At 45.2% G+C, this 18,935-nt stretch overlaps 1 protein-coding gene across 2 annotated transcripts in view; it reads right to left on the bottom strand.

Annotated features, from left to right (window-relative positions):
• PTPRB (protein tyrosine phosphatase receptor type B) overlaps window positions 1–18,935 on the bottom strand; it is a gene marked incomplete at its 3' end in the record, with an annotated part of 62,658 nt that overhangs the window by 39,736 nt on the left and 3,987 nt on the right. For both annotated transcript variants that reach the window (XM_084302957.1, XM_084302956.1), the window contains exons 3-4: window positions 12,475–12,713; window positions 7,390–7,666 (exon numbers count right to left, since the gene is read on the bottom strand). In XM_084302957.1, the coding sequence (XP_084159083.1) occupies window positions 7,390–7,666; window positions 12,475–12,713 (516 nt within the window). The remainder of the gene's footprint in view (window positions 1–7,389; window positions 7,667–12,474; window positions 12,714–18,935) is intronic.

Genomic DNA, 18,935 nt, shown 5'->3' with positions numbered 1-18,935 from the left:
TCTTTGTGTTCATTACCGTCTTTAGTAAATAGCTCTCAAGTAAAATGACCTGCAAAATATCATACACTCTAAAGAAATAGCAAACAAAAGATGACCAAAAGAAAAGACTGTGGCTGTTTGTACTCTCCATGGGTACTTCATCACTCACAAGACTTCACGCAAATATATATGGTTATATAGTTAGACTCCCATTATATTAGGGGTCTGCCACAGGCCACCTGACCAGGAAGACTGAGCAGATGAAGCCATCTACAGACAGACAGGAGCAGCCTCGTGTTCACAAGTCCTGGTCCTTTGAGGGACTTGAGCCACTGATATCTATTGGAGGGCCAGCACAGCAGGGCATAGGCGATTTAGGATATTTCTGGAATTCAGTGAAGACAACTTGTGAAGGCCAAGGGCAGCCTTGGCTGCAGTGACCATGAAATGGTGGAGATCAAGATCCTTAGGGCAGTGAGGAGGGTGCAAGGCAAGCTTGAAAATCTGGACTTCAAGAGAGGAGACGTTGGCTTTTTCAAGGATCTGCTTGGTAGAGTCCCATGGGATAAAGCCCTGGAGGGAGGAGGAGCCCAGGAAAGCTGGTTAATATTCAAGGATGACCTGCTCCGAGCTCAAGAGCGCTACATCGCCATGAGACCAACATGAACAGAGAGCTCCTGGCCATACACAAAAACTAAAACACAAAATGGAAACCTACAGAGGTTCCTGTGAGGAATGCAGAGATGCTGTCAGAGCATCCAGGGATGGAGTCAGGAAAGCCAAAGCCCAGTGGAACTGAATCTGGCCAGGAATATCAAGGGTAACAAGAAGGGTTTCTACAAGCACATCAGTGACACAAGGAAGACTAGGGAAAATACAAGCCTGCTACAGGAGGCCTGGTTACACAGGACAGTGAAAAGGCCGAGGTACTGAATGCTTCCTTTGCTTCAGTCTTACCAGCAAGACTGGCCTCCAGAAATCCCAGGTCCTAAAGACCAGCTGAAAGGCTGAAGCAAGGCAGATTTACCCCTGGTGAAAGAGGCTCAGGTCAGGGAATACTTGAGCAAACTGGACATTTGCAAGTCAATGGGCCCTGATGGGATGCACCCACAAGTGTTGAGAGAGCTTGCAGATGCGATTGCGAGACCACTCTCAAAAACCTTTTGTCAATCATGGCAACTGGGAGAAGCGCCTGAAGACTGGAGGAAAGCAAACGTCACTCCTATCTTCAAGAAGGGCAAGAAGGACTTGGGGAACTGGAAGCTGGTTAGCCTCACCTCAGTCCCTGGGAAGGGGATGGAGCAGCTAATCCTGGAAACCACCTCCAGGCCCATAAAGGAGAAGAAAATCAGAAGCAGTCAGCACGGATTCACTAAGGGGAAGTCATTCCTGACCAACCTGATAAGCTCCTATGATGACACGACCAGCCTGATGGATGAGGGGAGAGCAGCAGATATTGTCTTCCTGGACTTCAGTAAGGCCTTGACACTGTTCCCCATAAGATCCTTATCAAGAAGCTGCTGAAGTATGGGCTGGATGAGCAGTGAGGTGAATGGCTGGGCCCAGAGGGCAGTGGTGAGTGGTGCAAAGTCTAGTTGAAGAGCAGTGATAAACGCAGTACCCCAGGGTCCAGCCCTGTTTAACATCTCCCGATGATTAACATTAATCATCTGGATGATGGGGTAGAGTGCATCCTCAAAAATTAGTGGATTAGTGCCAGCAGGTTCAAGAGAGGTGATCCTTCTGTTCTTCTCAGTGTTGGTGAGGCTGCACCTGGAGCACTGTGTCCACTTCTGGGCTCCCCAGTACAGCAGAGGCATGGACTTACTGCAGAGAGTCCAACGCAGGGCCACCAAGATGATCAATGGCCTGGAGCACCTCTCCTATGAGGAGAGGCTGAGAGCTGGGCCTGTTCAGCCTGGAGAAGAGAAAGCTTAGGGTGGATCTCATCAATGTCTATAAATACTTGAAGGGAGTGTTGAAAGAAGATGGAGCCAGGCTCTTTTCAGTGGTGCCCAGTGCCAGGACAAGAGGCATGGGCAAAAACTGGAGCACAGAAGGTTCTGTCTAAAGATCAGGAAGCTCCTCTATACTGTGTGGGTGAATGAGCACTGGATCACGTTGCCTACAGAAGCTGTGGAGTCTCCTTGCTTGGAGATCTTCAAAAGCCACCTGGACATAGAATTGGGCTTCTTGCTTTAAGTGGACCTGCTTGAGTGTGGGGGTTGGACCAGATGACCTCCAGAGGTCCCTTCCAACCTCAGCTGTTCTGTGATCCTGTGATACAGGCTGGTAAGTGAGGACTCCATGTCAGCAGTGCCTTAAAAACAGAACAGTAAGACTGTTTTTCCAATGCAATCACTGCTGTGCTGTTCCCTGAACAAGGCAGATGAAAGAGTACGAGATCGCAGTCAGCCCCAGGAAACCAGGAACACAGTGATAGGGGAATCATGGGGCTAGGAGCCTTTTAAACTCTTTTCCAAAGGTCTAATTCCTTCCCACAAAACTGTGCTGAGATGTACTAGTGCCAGGTTTTGGTGGTACACTCTGTCAGGAAGATATAGCAGGAATTTCAGGGGTAAAATACTACCCCTCTTGAACCTACTTCCGTGATTAAATCCAGATTCCTGGTGTGGACCAAAAAGACTCTGGTGTTCAAAAAAAAAAAAAAAAAAAAAAAAAAGGATGAAAAATAAATTAATATGATTAATGAAGAAGAGTAACTCTCTTCTTTTCTTGACCTCCTTCTTTAAGGCCAAGCTACTTTTGCTTAAAACTGGAAAATAAATAAATAAATAAATAAATAAAACTGAAGTCAAAGACATCAAACTTCAGGCCAGATAGTTAAAACTTCACTCAGTTACAGCAATTGAAACAGGAGGTTTTAATGAAAAGCATCAGGAAATCTTAACAATGGGCTTGAGTACCAGCTCCACCTATAACATGCACGAAGTCACTAAAGGCTATTATGCTGGCAAAAGTGAATAGCAGGGGTATAAACTTGTGCCTTGAAGGCAATTGTTCTAACCAGAAAAGGTCAAACTTTGTCAGTCAGAAGTGAATTTCAGCACTATATATGGTCAGATGCACCGACGGCTGAAACAGTTTTAATTTAACTAATACCCAGCGAACGGTCATGATAACTGTCAAGTTCAACCCTGACAAAGTTAGAATCAGGTTGACTGTTCTTTTGTCCTGCAAAAGTAATCAACCTTGTAATCCACATTATTTGTCAAATTCCACAAAAGAAGACACCTCCTACATCTTTGGAAGTGCTTATACTGTCCTAGGCAATCCGTCTTCCAAGGTGCATTAAGCAAAGAAAGTATTGCGTGCCTGGAAGGTGAAGTTCAGAAATTCAGACTTTATCTAATCTATCTGGTCCAGAAAACAAAACACTCAGTGCTCTGTACATCCGTTAGAACAAAGGAACAATGAGATTGGGAAGTGCCTGGGCTGAAAGAGCCCTGGATGGAAACAAACACTTAAAAAGCCATTTACATTGTTATACAAGTCTCTGCTGGCAACAATACAACACTGATATATCACAGAAATAAAATATTTTCTAAGATATTTATATACCATTTGATACCGTATGAATTAATGTCTCCTGGTCTTCTCTTCCAGAAGGCTTCATGTTGCTTTAATTACACCGCATCTTCATTTTGACTTGTGGGAGAATGTTTTGTATGCACAGGTGCTATAAATGTATTCTACAGAAACAATATATACTTGTGAAATGTATATATATTTCACACAGTCCCCCCAAATACAGTCTGAGGACTGTGAATTCCTGACTTCAGCCTCAGCTCTCCTCCTACCAAATCATTTTTCTTCATTTTTCCTTTTCGTAAAACAGTAAATATGGCCTACTTCACAAGGACTCTTATGAAAATTAATTCAAAGGGCTTGATTTCACCATTTTTAAGTACAAATACCCGTTTCTTTGGGATGATATGCAACAGAAAATCTTTAGAACAACCTACATTGTCATTTATTTTCTTTTTATACTCTGCATTTGAGACAATGATCATAATTATTACATGATTATGGATCATAGGATTATACAGACTATAGTTGGAGCCATGTCACAGTAGTTGTTCTTACAGATGGCTAATAAATCAGATTTATCCCAAACAATTTGAAAGTTAGAGGAGCAAACACATGGCCAAGCCACGCTTCTGGCACTTACAGTTGTGTGGTGCAATGGAAAAATACCCTGCCAGTCTGTGTCTTAGATGATAAAATTATTAACCTCTTTTCATTCAAATACTTTGCAATTTTTCTGGTAAAATTTTATTTATCTGTCAGTTCTCTCAGTGCAGGTAGGTTGGATCAAGCAGTAATAAAACATATCATTGCAACACTTTCCTAGAAAACAATGTTGAAAATCATGTTTTTAGGCCTATTTTAGAAGATTTATTTGAAACCAGGGGAATTCTCAAGCTGTTTTTCCATGGCTCTCAAGACTAGTTTTACTTCCGAATTTCAATTCAGAATTGAAATTAATAAATTTAGCTGTAAATTAGATTATGTTCGTGTGCTACTGTTTTTTCAACTGGAAATTTACTTTAAAAAATCTAATCATTCACTGAAAATACACTACTGAAATATAGTGATGGTGATGCACCAACATTTGGAAAATTGAGGACTTAAAAGAGTTTTCTCTGAAATCAAGAAAGACACAAGTCTACCTTTTTTTTTTTTTTTTGTCATACTGTAGTAGCTCTTAGTCACAGAAAGTTTTACTGAGATCAAAAAAGGAGACAAGAAAGGACCAGCAGGTGCATGTGTTGTTCTGATGTTAGAATGTCAAGCACGTTGACTAGTTACATGATTTTATAGATCTATAGAGATATTTTATATAGACATATAAATATGCACACTAAAAGCATAACAAATGGCAAATAATAACCTGAAATAAACTTAATATCCAGACTTGTGCCCGCTAACATCTGTAATCTGAGGTTTCCAGTGGAAAATCTAACTGTAGCTCAGAGGTGATAAATGGCATTATCAGCCTTTTCTTCATTTCCTATTCTACCAAAATAGCAAAACCAACACTGCATGCGTGTTTGCGTGTCTGTGTATTCCTGGCTTATACGATGCATATGTGATTGCACTTGCCATCGTTTCTGAGGACCAATTTTAGGTCTCCTTGAGAGGATTAAATATTCAACATTTCAGATTGGTAATTTGTAGGTCAAAATTTCTTGAGTAAATAGATGTAACAGACTCCATCTTGGTGGACCATCATGGTTTACTGCATCACTACTCCTACATTATTAGTTTTCAGTTATCTGTATCCCTAAATTCAACAGAAGCCGCTTCTCTACTCAAAGATTCGCTGAGGTATTATGTAAGAGTTTATGGAGTCTGGCAAGTTGCGCACTCACTCTATCACAATATCAAACTTGTACATAGCACAGAAAACACCGTAGTTATGACAATGCAGAACAATGCAAAATAAAGACACAAAAGGCCAAATTCAGTTAAGGATTTGGCTCTCTCCAAATATTTACATTGTAACAGTAACTATGCAGTACGCTTGTTCATATGCATTATCCATCACTTTCACCAGAAGTCCTTGATCAGAACAGATCACACTCAAAACTTGACAAAATATTTCATATTTTATGGGTTTAGATGCCCAGCACTTTATATAAGAAATGTGATGAAAAACTGAACTTCCAACAGACATAAGCACATGAACGTTTTAATGGGATTGAATATGAGGAAAATGTTAAAGCTTCTCAATGAAATATGAATATATGAAATTCTTTGTGTAGATTTATTGTGTCAAGGCAATACAGACGATCAAAAACTCATTTTGCGAAAGTAAATGTGAGGTAGGATTCCTCTCACTTAACTTCAACCATCAAAACCTCAGGTGCCTAGTCTAACCGAGGCTCCTTTCCCAGGTGGTGGAACGAGCTGGGCACCTCCAAAGGCCAGCTTATCCCATCTTTCTTAAGACATGCTGCTCAGGAAGGGAACCTCACCAAGTAGCAAGGTCAGACATCGTATTTTTAGATGGCTCACGATAGCTCAGTTCCGCTGCCATCCAATCAGTGGAAATTCTGTTTACAATATATCTGAAAATATTGTTCATACTTCCGTATTCACCAGATAGTTTCCAGGAACATACACCTACAGACACTCAGTTTCTGTAGATCGTAAAGCAAAACTACTGACGCTATGTCACAAAGGAACAGGTGAAGAGTTCCCAAAAAACTGGTTTAAAATGCTGCCCCTAGTGGAAACATACAGGGGAACAAGGTACTGGACCACCTTCAGCATTGAAATGCATGGAATCGAGAACACAACATCGGTTGCTGAGAGGCATAACAAACCCTACATATTTTTTAGAAAAAAACAAACAAACAAACAAACAAAAAAACCCAAAACTGTCATATTCTAGAGCTACTTGTGTATTTTATATACTATCAAGCAATGCAAGAGATGTGAATCAAGGAAAGTGAGGAACCACAGACCAACCTGGCTAGCTGTCTTTGAAGCAAACCTCTAAAGCTCCTCTGTTCTTATTTCTTGCTTTGACTAATCTCTGCTATCCAGAACCGAAACGCAAACCACACTTCAAGTATTGTCAACTAATTTGCAGTATGTCAACTTGTACTTTAATCAGTCTTTTCACTGACGTTAGCTACATAACATGCCTTCAATCAGTAGTTGCTTCATTCACTTTTATCATCTTACGGTCTTGCAAAAATCTATGTACCAATAATTCATAAATGGCATAATCAAACTACTGTCTAAATGACCACACACTAATTCAAAATGTGGTCTAAGGTTCTCTCTTCTCCTCTACCTCATCTCAAGTGTTCATTATTATAACTCTCCTCTACCTCATCATTAGTGTTGAGTGTTCATTATTATAACTCTATTGCCCAGGAACGATGGTGATTCATGCCTGTCACTCTGATAGTGGTTGATTTGTTCTTCCAATTTTCAAATTACAGGTCATCAATACAGAAAACAATTGGCGTGATGCATGACATGGACTTAAATCACCGGATAGAAACTATTGCTTGTTTTTATCTGGTGACATAACTTGAGCTTAACATAGAGCTGTCACGCCAGCAGATCTGCCGCTAGACTTTTTCTGAACTTATCCTTCATTTACTGTCCGTGTATGGCCACTGCAGGGAAATGGGTCTGACAGCAAGCGGTGCATCCGAACTCAGCATTTACGCTGCTGTCCACCACCACACCTCAGCGGCTGCACTCGAAGCCAAGGGCAGAAACTTCATGTAAGAAGCTTCAGCCTTACTTTTAGAGCAGAAAGTGCCGGACAGCACGGAGCAGAGAGTCACCCGCTCCCCATCCCCCGGCAGAGGCACCGGGACCCCCCCACCCCCCCCCAGCGCCACCCCCGCCCCCGTGCCCTACCTGTCTGCAGGGACACGGCCGTGTGCTCCCCTCCGGCCAGCGGCTGGATGCGGAGGTGGTACCAGGTGCCGGCCTCCAAGCCCTGCAGGCTGCAGCCGTAGGAGCCGTCGCTGCCGCGGGCGGGCTGGCAGGCGGCGGGGAGCCCGTCCTCGGAGCGCCCGCTCAGGCTGAAGTTGCAGGCGGGGCCGCGGGCTCGCCAGCGCAGCCAGGCGCCCTGCCCGGCCACCCGCCGCTCCGTCAGGTTGGCGCTGCACCCCGCCGCCTCCCCCAGCGCTGCCTGCGGGGAGAAGGCAAGGGGAGCGCGGTGAGGAGGAGGAGGAGGAGGCGCTGCGCGAAGCCGCCCCGCCGAGCGCTGCCCCCCTCCACGCACCCCCCCCCCCCCCCATCCCAACCCCGCTTCACCTCGCTCAGGGCCAGCGCCACGCACAGGGCGAGCCCCGCTCCATGGCTCAGCATCGCCGCCCGCCTTCAGCCGCTCCCCGCGGGGAGGGGGGCGAGAAGCCGAGCGCGCCCGGCGGGGTCCCGGGGGCGCCCCCTCCGCCGGGCCGCCCGCCTGCTGCATGCGCCGCGGGACGCCCCGGCCGCCTGCCTCGCTCCCTCCCTGCCCGCCTGCGCCGGGGGGCGGCGGCCGGGGCCGGGGCCGGGGGGTGCGCGGGGGCTGCCCGGCGGCCGGCCGGCGGCGGCTGAGGAGGAGCAGGGGGGCGGAGGAGGCGGGGGAGGCGGCCGCCGCTTCCCACGCTGCCATTCTGACCCGGGCTGACTCCGCCGGAGCCCTCCGGCCGGGCTTCCGCAATCAAAAGGCGATTTCCTCGCCGCCCGAAGATGGGGAGAGGAGAGGGGGGGATGGAGGGGCTGGGGCGGCGCCGCCCCGCGGCACGGAGCGGGGACGAGCCGCGACCCCCGGGTCCCCGCGGGGCGAGGGTCGCCCTCCTGCCCGGGGCGCCACCCCCGCGGCCGCCCCTCGGTCCCTCCTTCCTCCCGGGGCCTCGCTGCGCCCCCCCGGCTTTCCCCCCTCTCCCACCTCCCTCCCTCCCTTCCTTCCTCGCCGCTTCCTCCCTCTCCTGATGCCCCCGGGGGTCTCCGCGCCCCTCGCCCCCCTCAGGCGGGGCGGCCGCCATTTCGCGCCTCGCCCCGCGCCCGCCTCACCTCACGCCCCGCGCCTCACGGCCCCTGCCTCCTTCTGACCCCAGCCAGCCCCAAAAGTCCCTCTCAGCGTCTTTTTGTGGGACAACCCGGCAGCCCGAGGGGCGTGTGGGGTTTGCTCTGGACCACCGAGGCCTCTGCCCGCTCCCTGTGACACCATGACCACAGCCATGAGGCCAGGAGCACCCTGGCAGCGCTCGCCACCACCTATGCACAGCGGAGGAGTAGCTCGTGTATCAGCGCCCAAGCTCTTTGTTTTGCTCTGCATCAACTTCTGTCCTTGAAACAATTCCCCGGAATAACTCCCAAGCTAAAATTACACGCTAGCAAAGGCAAAGAAACCTCTGTTTTTAGACAGCACACAACAAGCTGCGCGCAATTTTGAATTCGGCTCTAGCTGCGGCACAGCTCTCCGTTTCTGTCATGCACACCCATTTCCTTTTATTTAAGTTTTCAGCCTTATAAAGCTCTTATGCATGTGTATGCAGGGTGGGGTGATGGAGGAGAAACACAGCTAAAATTGTTTCAGACCATCAGATACTCAGATAAGCAATAACTTAGCAACTACCGAGTAAATTTGTGGCTGCATACAGGGGGAGGATTTCATCATTTACTTTCTTCACATGGGAGTGGCACTTTTCTGCATCTTTCTGTCCTGCAAGATGCACACAGAAGTTTAACTTCGAAAAGCAGCATCTCAAGCAAATTCAGTACCATCCCTGTTTCGCTTTTGCCCCATTTTGATATTTAGGGAGAAAAGGTGCTAGCACTTAAAAAGGTTACTCTGCCTTTCAGGGAACTGCTACTGTAGGATTTGGGGGGCCCTTAATCGGTCAAATAAGATATAAATATCTGAAAATGCTTAGCTCTTATTCTTTCATTCAGAAACCAGAGGTCTCGGCACCCTCGAGTGGTGACTTGGACCTGTGGAAAGCTTCATTGGTCTCTGGAGTTTCATGCCTCGTCCTAGGGACCCAGCACAGAGAGTACTGTGCTTTACTCTGCAAAGGCTCAGGATGACTGATAACTTTAGGATCAATAATCTTACTTGATGTTATTAATATATATTGATTATTATGTCATTGTCAAGCCCATTGCAGAACTAGATCTCTCCTGGAAGAAATGTTTTACATACTTCAGACAAAAGGAGTACCTCTAAGAGCTATTACAGTGGTAAAAAATCTGTTGACAGAAAACACAAAGTGTGTGTATTGGATGTAAACTGGTACTAAAACTATAAAAGTGTCTTGTAATCAGCTTAAAGTGAAAGATTTTTGCAGCATAAAACCATCTTTAGACAATTGTGTTTTAGGGACCTAACGGCATAAACTATATCAACACTTTCCCAGCACTGGAGAATAGAAAATATGAAGGCTTATCAGGATGTTTGGATCACTTCAGACTCCTCTCTGAAAATGAGAATATTCAGAGCAAGCTGCATTTTCTTGGAAAATTGGAGCTTGCATTTTAGGGACTTTTAAATGCATATGCATAACCTGAAATAGATAACTCAGACATATAGGTGTAAATTAGGTAGATGTGATACATGAAAGAAAAAAAAAAATCAAGTCTGTGCACACTTATAGAATTGAGAAAATAAATTTAACCTATCAAAAGTGAAATTTCAAGATTCTTGGAAATGTCTGTCTGCCTTCTCCAGCTGACATAAGATAATGTACGGAGAAAAGGTATATTGCTGCTTCTCAGCATTGCCCGTAATTTTGAAGTTTCTACTTTATTTCCCTTATTATTACTATCATAAAATCTTTAAAACTACCCTCTTATATAGTTGGAAAATTCAGTTTTATGGGGTTTGAGACTTCTTTCTGTACATTATACGCTACAAGACTGCTCTGGGGGTAATGTCTGCCACAGACGTCCATGCCAGCACTGGAACAGAACAGGAGGGATCCATCATTCACTGGTGGCAATGTATGTATATAGAATAGCCAACATAATATGAGCAATTATTTCCAGAGTGGTATTGAATAGATGGGCTTTTAGCAAATCAACAGCCATGCAGCCTTTAACACTTACTGATCTGTGTGGCAAGCCAAGAAACTAATTAAAAAAAAAAAAAAAAAAAAAGAATAAGAAAAAGAAAAAAAAGAAGTGGAAGTGAGCTTTGGGAGTGGCCGGACATGTCTCTAATAGCAGGCTCCGAAGTCTCTTTCAGACACTTTCCCAAGGTTTCCTGACTTATTTTTTTTTTTACACCAACTTCTCTCTCTGCCTCTCTAATCAAGAGGAAATGGGCTTTGCATAGCTTTTGTCACGGCTTGAAAGTGCAAGCTGCAGTTTTACTTGAAATCCAAGGCTGCTCTAAACCAAACATTTTGTGTGATTGAAGTGTCACCATTGTCCCCTGTATGCTCACAGCCAAATAACATCAAGGCTTTAGTTCTACAAACAGGAGGACCTGGCCTGGGGCAGACGCAGTTCACGGGAAGGATTGTCTTCCTAACAGCCCTTATCAGTCTACCTGTTTTCAAAGTATCACATTAACTCCGATTAATCTTTTAAACATCTCTGCTAGCTTGACAAAGATGTTTTTAATTCCACTCTAAGGACAAGGAAGCTGAAAGACGGAGGCCAAAAACATTTCAGTTTGTATGTCAGAGTATCTGATGGAGTACCTAGATTCAAATGTCCAGACCTGGCTGGAGGCTCCAAGGGACAGATACTTGTGATTTATTTTTTTAATTTATTTTTTTAATGGTGATGCCTAGCATGCTTATCATCAGGAATCTGGTTTTGAAGCTTTGACCTAAGCAACCTGCTCAGTGGAAATTGTGTGAATGAGGAGATGGGCTGGGGTAGGAGCACAGGAGGTGGGAGCTTCAATGCAAACAGCGCCTTTTCTCCAGCAGCACTGGGGCTTCAGTAGGAGTGCTGGAGGCACTTTGGGTAATAACATATTCTACAGGGTATGTCCATTTGGAGGAGACCGATATTCTGTGCAGGGGGTTTGTGTATGAGCAGAAGGCATGGAGAAATCCATGCTGTGACAGGGACCGTAAATGTTCAAGTTAGTAATTTCGGCCAGCATAGTCCTGGGTAACACTACTTCTTCTCTCCCCCTGTCTGAAGGAGTCTCTAGTGACGCTGTTTGAACCAGAATGTACAGGATTTCCTTAGAATAATCAGGATACGTTGAAGAATGAGCTCCTGTTGAAGACTACTCCATCCCACAGCCCTCCTAAACACAGAACATATTTCTGTGTCATCCACGGTAACACTGACACCCAAAGCAGTCACTGACACGTTTGCCTACCCCAGTACATTGTGGGGTCTCCTGGACAAGAAGCTACAGGGAAATTAGGGAATTTTAGCTCTAACACCCAAGTGTCAATATCAATAAAGTGGCCAATGATCTCCTCAGTGCTTTAGGTCTAACTGCCTGTGGACATTTTGCCAATGATGATACCAGATTCGTTCTCAAATTACTTAATTGTGACTCACCCACAGAAAACTCCTAAAGGAGTTCACAAAGCAGACTGTTTCTTACAGCATACTTAGAGCTAGGCCCTCGTGTCACACAACAAACCAACGGCAGAGGCTGTCACTGGGAACAGGTACCTCAGCTCCCGTGTCTCTTGCTACGCCCATGAGTTTCCCACTGCTCCTCACGTATCCTGAGCATTTTCCCTGGAGCTCCGAGATTTTCCCAGTGCATTGTGCACACCACGATTGTGCTGTACGGAAGGAGAAGATTTTTTCTGCAGCTGGACTTCTAGCAAAGGGGACTATCAGCATGAACAAAGAATCCCATCAGAATATAGAACAAAGCTGAGTCCTGCAGCTGTTTTTCTTTCTTTCCTTTTTTTTTTTTTTTTTTTTTTTTTTTTTTTAAGTCTATGAAGCATCCACCTGTAATAGCTATCAGGCTCCACAGAGTGGAGCAGGCTTAATAAAAATCAATCAATACCTCCTCTGCCTTACCTCCTCTGTTGTGCTAGGGTTTTGAGGAGTAGTTGTTGGGATCCAGGGTTTCTCTGTTACGGCAGACTTGAGGTCGAAGTAGAGGTTCTCAATTAACTTCTTACTGACGTGTTCAGTCACATTGCTGACGAACACCTCCGTGCTACTTTCCAGCGGATTTTCAGGCCTAGAGGTGATAGTGCTTAAAGGGGAGGATGTGGCTGTAGTACTCCGCACAGAAGTGTCTGCATCTTGGAGATCTAAGATAAACGAAGGAAAGTGATTAAAATCAGCTCTGTATTTTTATAACCAGTTCTTTACGTGCCTATAAATGGGGTTGAAAAGGCTTCTAAGTAGTTTAAGTGCACCTGTCAGCTCTGGAGTTTCTTACTTTCAGTACAAATATTATTTTGTGTCAACATCAGCTTTTGTGCAAAAGAAAAGTACAGAAGAACAAATATCCCGAACATTCACACCATTCACTTTAAAAGCAGTCCGCCGCTGGGTCCAAAGCAAAGAGAAAGGCTGTGTTTTATCATTAGCAGCATGATGTTTTCACTCATTGCTTTTTAACTTACATCAGTTTTACCAAACAGCCCACAATTTCAGTTTTACATGGCCAATAAAAAGTCCAGGGTTTACGGACACGGGACAGATTCTCATCTGCCTCTTGTTGGTGTAAGCTCAAATCATGGCTTTATTTGAGATACCGATGTGTCTTGCACCCGCATGGGACATTTCTCTTGCATTTCAGGTCTGCCCCATGCAGACACCACGCTAACCCCTGGCTGCTCCCAAGGTTCAGCTAACAATGGTATCGGTGAACTAAAGTGCCTGCAAATATAACCGTGGCTTTGCTTTTTTAGTCACGTATGCTTCGGAGAACGCCAAAGTTGCAATTAGAGCGCAGGAAAGATTTTACTACACATTTTTCCTCCCCATTTTCACGGCTCTTCCTCCCCATTGGTATGCATTTAATATCCTTTCTTTGTGGCTGGGAGGGCAGGGTTCAATCCGTGGTGGCCTCTACATCTGGTAGCATCACATTTCAGCTCAGCGATTGGAGTCGCTCGCTGGCCCCTTCTCACAAAAAAGCTGCCCTGCCATCGCTGCAGCACCGCTCGTGTGTGTTGGCCCAGCGCCCAAGACACTTTGTCTGTCCTTGAACTGGGGTCTCCAGCATGACAGAGCCTTGTTTTGCTGCTGAGCCACTGGGCTGGCTGCCATTTACAACAATTTTAGCTCACAAGTCCTCTAAAAGAAAAAAAAAAAAAAAAAGAAAAAAGTAATGACTGTGTTAAATTGAAGCAGAAGCTTACAAATGTAATTACTTGGTGGGCAATTATGTCTTAGCAGGCCAATGTGTGATTACCTCTTTACCCAAAGGATCGGTGGGTAAACTTATATGAAGTCATTATTATTTTTTTGCGTATATGTGTAAATATGCGTGTTAATGTGATTATTTACTGAAACTCACAGTACTCTTGTTCACATCCACAGTTACGATCTAACTGTGTTTCTCTGGAAATAAAAACGACCAGGTATCCAATTCATTACAAAAATTGCTGATCAAATATTATTCCAAATCAAGGCACTGAAAATAACACTATAGACCTAATTCTGCTCTCTTTTACAATGAAATAACCCTTTACAGTGCAAAGGGTTTTGTCAGACCCTCAGGTCTGCTCCAACACTGTGTGATCATCCTCATGCTGCTGCTGCTGCCTGTGCAGGATCCCCCACAGGGTGCCTATGGTGTGAAGTCTGCTGTGGTCCCACACCACAACACCTTCATGTCCCACATCAAAAGGATGGAGAAGAGTCTGTCGGCTCAAGTTGTCATCAGCTACTGCAGTAAGCCCTTCAGCTGACACAAGTCTCAGGTCTTTGTTCCTGGGGATCTCCTGTTAGCTGGGGGTCTCTGAAAGTCTGCAGTAGGCAACCAGAAATGACAGCCCCAAGGACTAGGACAGAATTAGGCCTGCTGGCTCTGTGCCTCTCAGATATCTCCAGCTTCAGCAGGGAGTAGGCTGCTGATAGAAAGATAGCTTTAACAAAAAGGACATCTGAGTGGTCAGCAGCCGCTTAGGAAAAAAAGGCCATGCAGCGAGGTTCCTAAATATAGATTTACACACCCAACTTAAAAGCACATTTGGAAAAAAAAAAATCTTGGCTTTCTTTACAGACAAATAGCAGCTATTCCAACAGGAAGACGCTTACATTCCTGTGCCAATTGTGTTTTAGGAAAGCTGCTGCTCTGTAAAAGGGACAACGGTGCTGCCAGAGGCACCTATGGGGCTGGCATCCAGTGGGTAAGTGGCACTCCTGGTGCAGGAGCCGAGGGGAGAGCCTGACCCAAAAACCCCACTGGCAGCAAAACGCTTGGCCCTCAGAAACGTGCCACCAGCCTGAGGAGGTCCCATGAATGAACAGTCACTGCACCACCTGTCTCCTTTTTGTAAGGTAAAGGATCTCCCCAGGCAGAGGCTGACAACCTACGACCTGCAGATGGAAACGACTTGGACATAGCACTGGAGCTTCAGGTATACATACCAGCACTTCTCATCCATGCTACACTGGACTAACAGGGTCCAAATCTGCCCTCACTTCAAGCAAATGAGGTTTTCTATTATCTTTCTAAGGAAAGCCACTACAGCCCTAGCCTAAAGGCCCTCACATCCCTTCTTCAGCAGCAGGCACTTATGGAAGAAAACTGTGTATTATAAGATCCCAGCACGTAGATTTCTGCACAACTTTTCTGCACAAATTTCTATCCAGGAAAAAACCTCACCTCCTATCTGTACATCGGCAATGTACACAGGAATTGCAACAGTGGGATTTCCCACAAGTATTTAACGTTGTTCTGGCAGTCTCTGTGGAAATCACTCATGAAACCGTTCACGGGAGCAGGGCTGCAGAGCTGCCACTGATCACTAGTGGCTGGATGATGTACAGCGTGTGAACTGTAATCATCACTGCACTGTAATCACCAGTAGCACACCCAGCAGAAATTATGGCATGACGACTGAGCACATATTTCGTCCATGGGATGTACTGCAGCATCTGCACAGCAGCAGGATGCTTACACGACAAGGAAATCCATACGCCATGGATGCACGATGAGCAAGAGCGCCGTGCGTCCATCCCTGGTTACTCGTCGGGTACTGAGAACCTGGGGTGGTGCCTTCAGACTCGGGTGAGCCAGCGTGGGGCAGCTTTCTGAAACTGCTTGCATCCCACCAGTCTGCCCACCCCTTAAAGCACAGCTTCAGAAAATGGAGGCTGAATTGCTTCTGAAACACAAATGATTCAGATACTGCTTGTATAAGAAAAAAAAAATGCTGCGTAAGGCTGAATCTGACTTGCTGACAGCAAGATTTTAAACTTGAAGGGGTTGTTTTAAGGTCTCTGTACATGCAGAAAAGTGGATTATCTTTCTAGCTGTCTACTAACTCATAAATAGACTGCAAAAAATAAAGGCTCTCTTTAATATATACATATATATTTATATATATATAAAAATGCACTTTGGATTTTTTGTTGATTGTAGGAGTGTGACAGAAGACCAAAATACACTAGATGGTCTTTCCCCATACTCTTGAAAACTGCAAAATGTATGTTACTTTAGAAAAATGTCTTCTATGTCTGAAAGGTTGTAGAGATTAGAGATGCTTGCATCTCACGTCAGAGGGGTCGAAACTCCAGTAATCCTGAGCTGCCCCTGTACTTGCTTGTTTTTGAAATGCTGAAGCAGCCACTTGGAGGCTCTTTCAGCACCATACTGGGGGAACATCCCAGATAACTACGGTGATAATACCACAGCTCTATCAGCCCTATTTCTGACTCTCCAAATAGCCCCAGCACACCCTGAAGTGGATTTTTGGTCACTGCGAGGTACCAAGACCCCATAAACTCCATGGATTACGTCTCTACTGAAGAGAATTTAGAAAGGTAGATACTATGTAGACACCTAGGGCTTGGTTCAGTTGCCTAAACGTGGACACCCAGCATGATGAGAAATGCCCTGGGACACCTGAGACAGCTGCTCAGAGCTCTCTTAGGACCGATGGGAGACTGATGTCTTTGTGGGTACACCGTTAGAGGTCAGGAATGGAGCACCTCAGATGGCATAAAAGCACTATATCGAGACAACTGAAATAATCCATTTCTTTAGATGCTCATATTTAGATATCTAGTAGCTGAAACCCTCTCCATACACAGAGATCCATGCAAAATAAAGAGAGACTTTGAAAATTAACCAAAACAAAAGGCCTGGACTACACTGCAGGTTTTTCCATTTCTTTTTAGAAACTGTAAAAACACATTTATCTTTGAGCTTCTCTCAGTATGGTATGGGATTGTGTGCAAGGATTTGTAATTATATCCAAGGACCTGACACTGATGCCTTTCCTTTTCCAGAAGGAGCTGGGCAAAAATGGTCAGCCATACATTGCTTTGGCTGAAGAAAGAAGATTCAAGTATTTTTTTTAGTATTTCATGGGCTCACATAGATGTTAGCAAACTCTTTCACTTACAAAACCCTATAAAATAACACCTTAGGGAGATCAAAACAGGTTTAACTGGATGTTTTTTAGGAAAAATGTTTTGAGTCAATTCGAAGGTAGAATGAATATGCTCACTCTTCCTGGTCTTTTTCATTCTGGAGAAAAGTGTAAAGGGTACACATACAAAAGCCCAACTTGTTATGAACCCATGGATGGATTGTTGTAGTTATTGACAACAATGAAGGTGTGGAAAAATGAAGGCTGAGAGATACTAACATGATCGCAAAAAATATTAGGAGTTGCATCTTTTTCTATGTGTCTGCCACCTTTCCTTGGTGCTGCTCTTAGATATTTGGAAGAAATTCTTCCCTCAGAGGGTGGTGGGGCCCTGGCACAGGCTGCCCAGAGCAGCTGTGGCTGCCCCATCCCTGGAGGTGCTCAAGGCCAGGCTGGATGGGGCTTTGGGCAACCTGGGCTGGTGGGAGGTGTCCCTGCCATGGCAGGGGGTTGGAACTGGGTGGGCTTTAAGGTCCCTTCCAACCCAAACCGTTCTGTGAGTCTGTGATACTGCTGCTCGGCTGTTTGGAGCATGCTCTGAGCACGCACTGCTCTGGTCTCCTTTTCCTTCCATCCCACCCACTGATGTGAGCAACGGGATGTGAGCTGAGTAAGCTCATGCTCAGACTTCCTTGTCTATTTTGTTTTATGTCTTTGTAGTCTTTGTAGATCCCACTATGGCTTTTAAGTACCCAGCACATATCAGTGAATAACAAAGCCATGCTCCTCCACAAAGTCAGCTTCTCTTCTGAACGGGGCTCAGTCCCGGTAACCACACTTGTAGGGTTTTGCAGCTACACTTACTTCAGGAGATGTCCCGACTGTCTATGATACAGCAGAAGGGAAATGCAGCACAGAGTATTGCATTACAGATCAGTTCATGTCACCTTCTGTGTCCACACTGCTCTACAGGCTGCATGTCACTCTCTGGAGCTCAGTGAGTAATTTCAGCATACGCCTTTCCCTCTTTGAAATCATTCTCCACTGACTGAAAAATTTTTGGTCTGCGGTGGTTTTGAAGTTTGTTGATAATATTTGAGGTGCCAGACGGCATTGCCTCTGATCTGTAATTGCATATTTTAGTGAAACTAATCTTCCCAGAACAAAAAAGACTGGTAAGAATTGCTCACCCTTCTCAGAAGTGACAACAGCATTGTTGTGTTTTATTTGCGATGCCCTGGGTTATCTGCTATTTGCATGCAACAATTTTTGCTCTTCTCAGGCATAAGTGAAGATCTTAGCCCCTCTCAAATAACATAGCCTGTAGTTTGTAATGATAACATAATTTACTGTGCACAAAGTTCCTGTGCAAATATGTAATACTTCCAAATACAAAATAGGAGCATGAGAGTCCTTCGAGTCTGCCAGTTCTCTGTGTGTAAAACCATACTTTGCCTAGTTTTCCACTATCCTTATGAGGACATTTCCAACTACTCGTTGATTATCATAATTAACATTCAGAATGTACATCTCCTTCTGTCCCAGACACATTGTGCTTCCAATGAGTTGAAGCTCTCTTTTCTTTTTCTGCCCTGCTCCTTAGGTGTGTTCTGTTTCTCCAAGTGCCACCACTCCCTCATCATCCTGCCTTCATCCAGCTCCTCCATGCTTTCCTCCTCCCTGTTTACACTCCTCTTCCTTCTCCTGGATCCTGGACTTAGGGGAGCTCTGACCCCAGGTTCCTGCTGCTGAAAAGAAGGCCCTAGCTCTTTTGGGACTGTGCATCTCTCCACCCATAATCTCCTCATGAACGTGATGAGAACCGAAGTCTCACCATCTCAATCAAGGGAGATGCTACCTGGTGAGCCTTCGTCGTGTCAGCTGTTTCAGCCAGCTGCCAGAATCAGCCGTGGCTTTGTGTGAGAAAGGCTGTCTGCTGCTAGACTTAAAGTGATCTCTGGCTGAACAGAGCTGGGATAC

Source organism: Netta rufina (assembly GCF_964035555.1).
Source record: "Netta rufina genome assembly, chromosome: 1".
Taxonomy (NCBI): domain Eukaryota; kingdom Metazoa; phylum Chordata; class Aves; order Anseriformes; family Anatidae; genus Netta; species Netta rufina.
The sequence above is the reverse complement of the archived record's forward strand: the minus strand, read 5'-3'. Positions and strand labels throughout refer to the sequence as shown.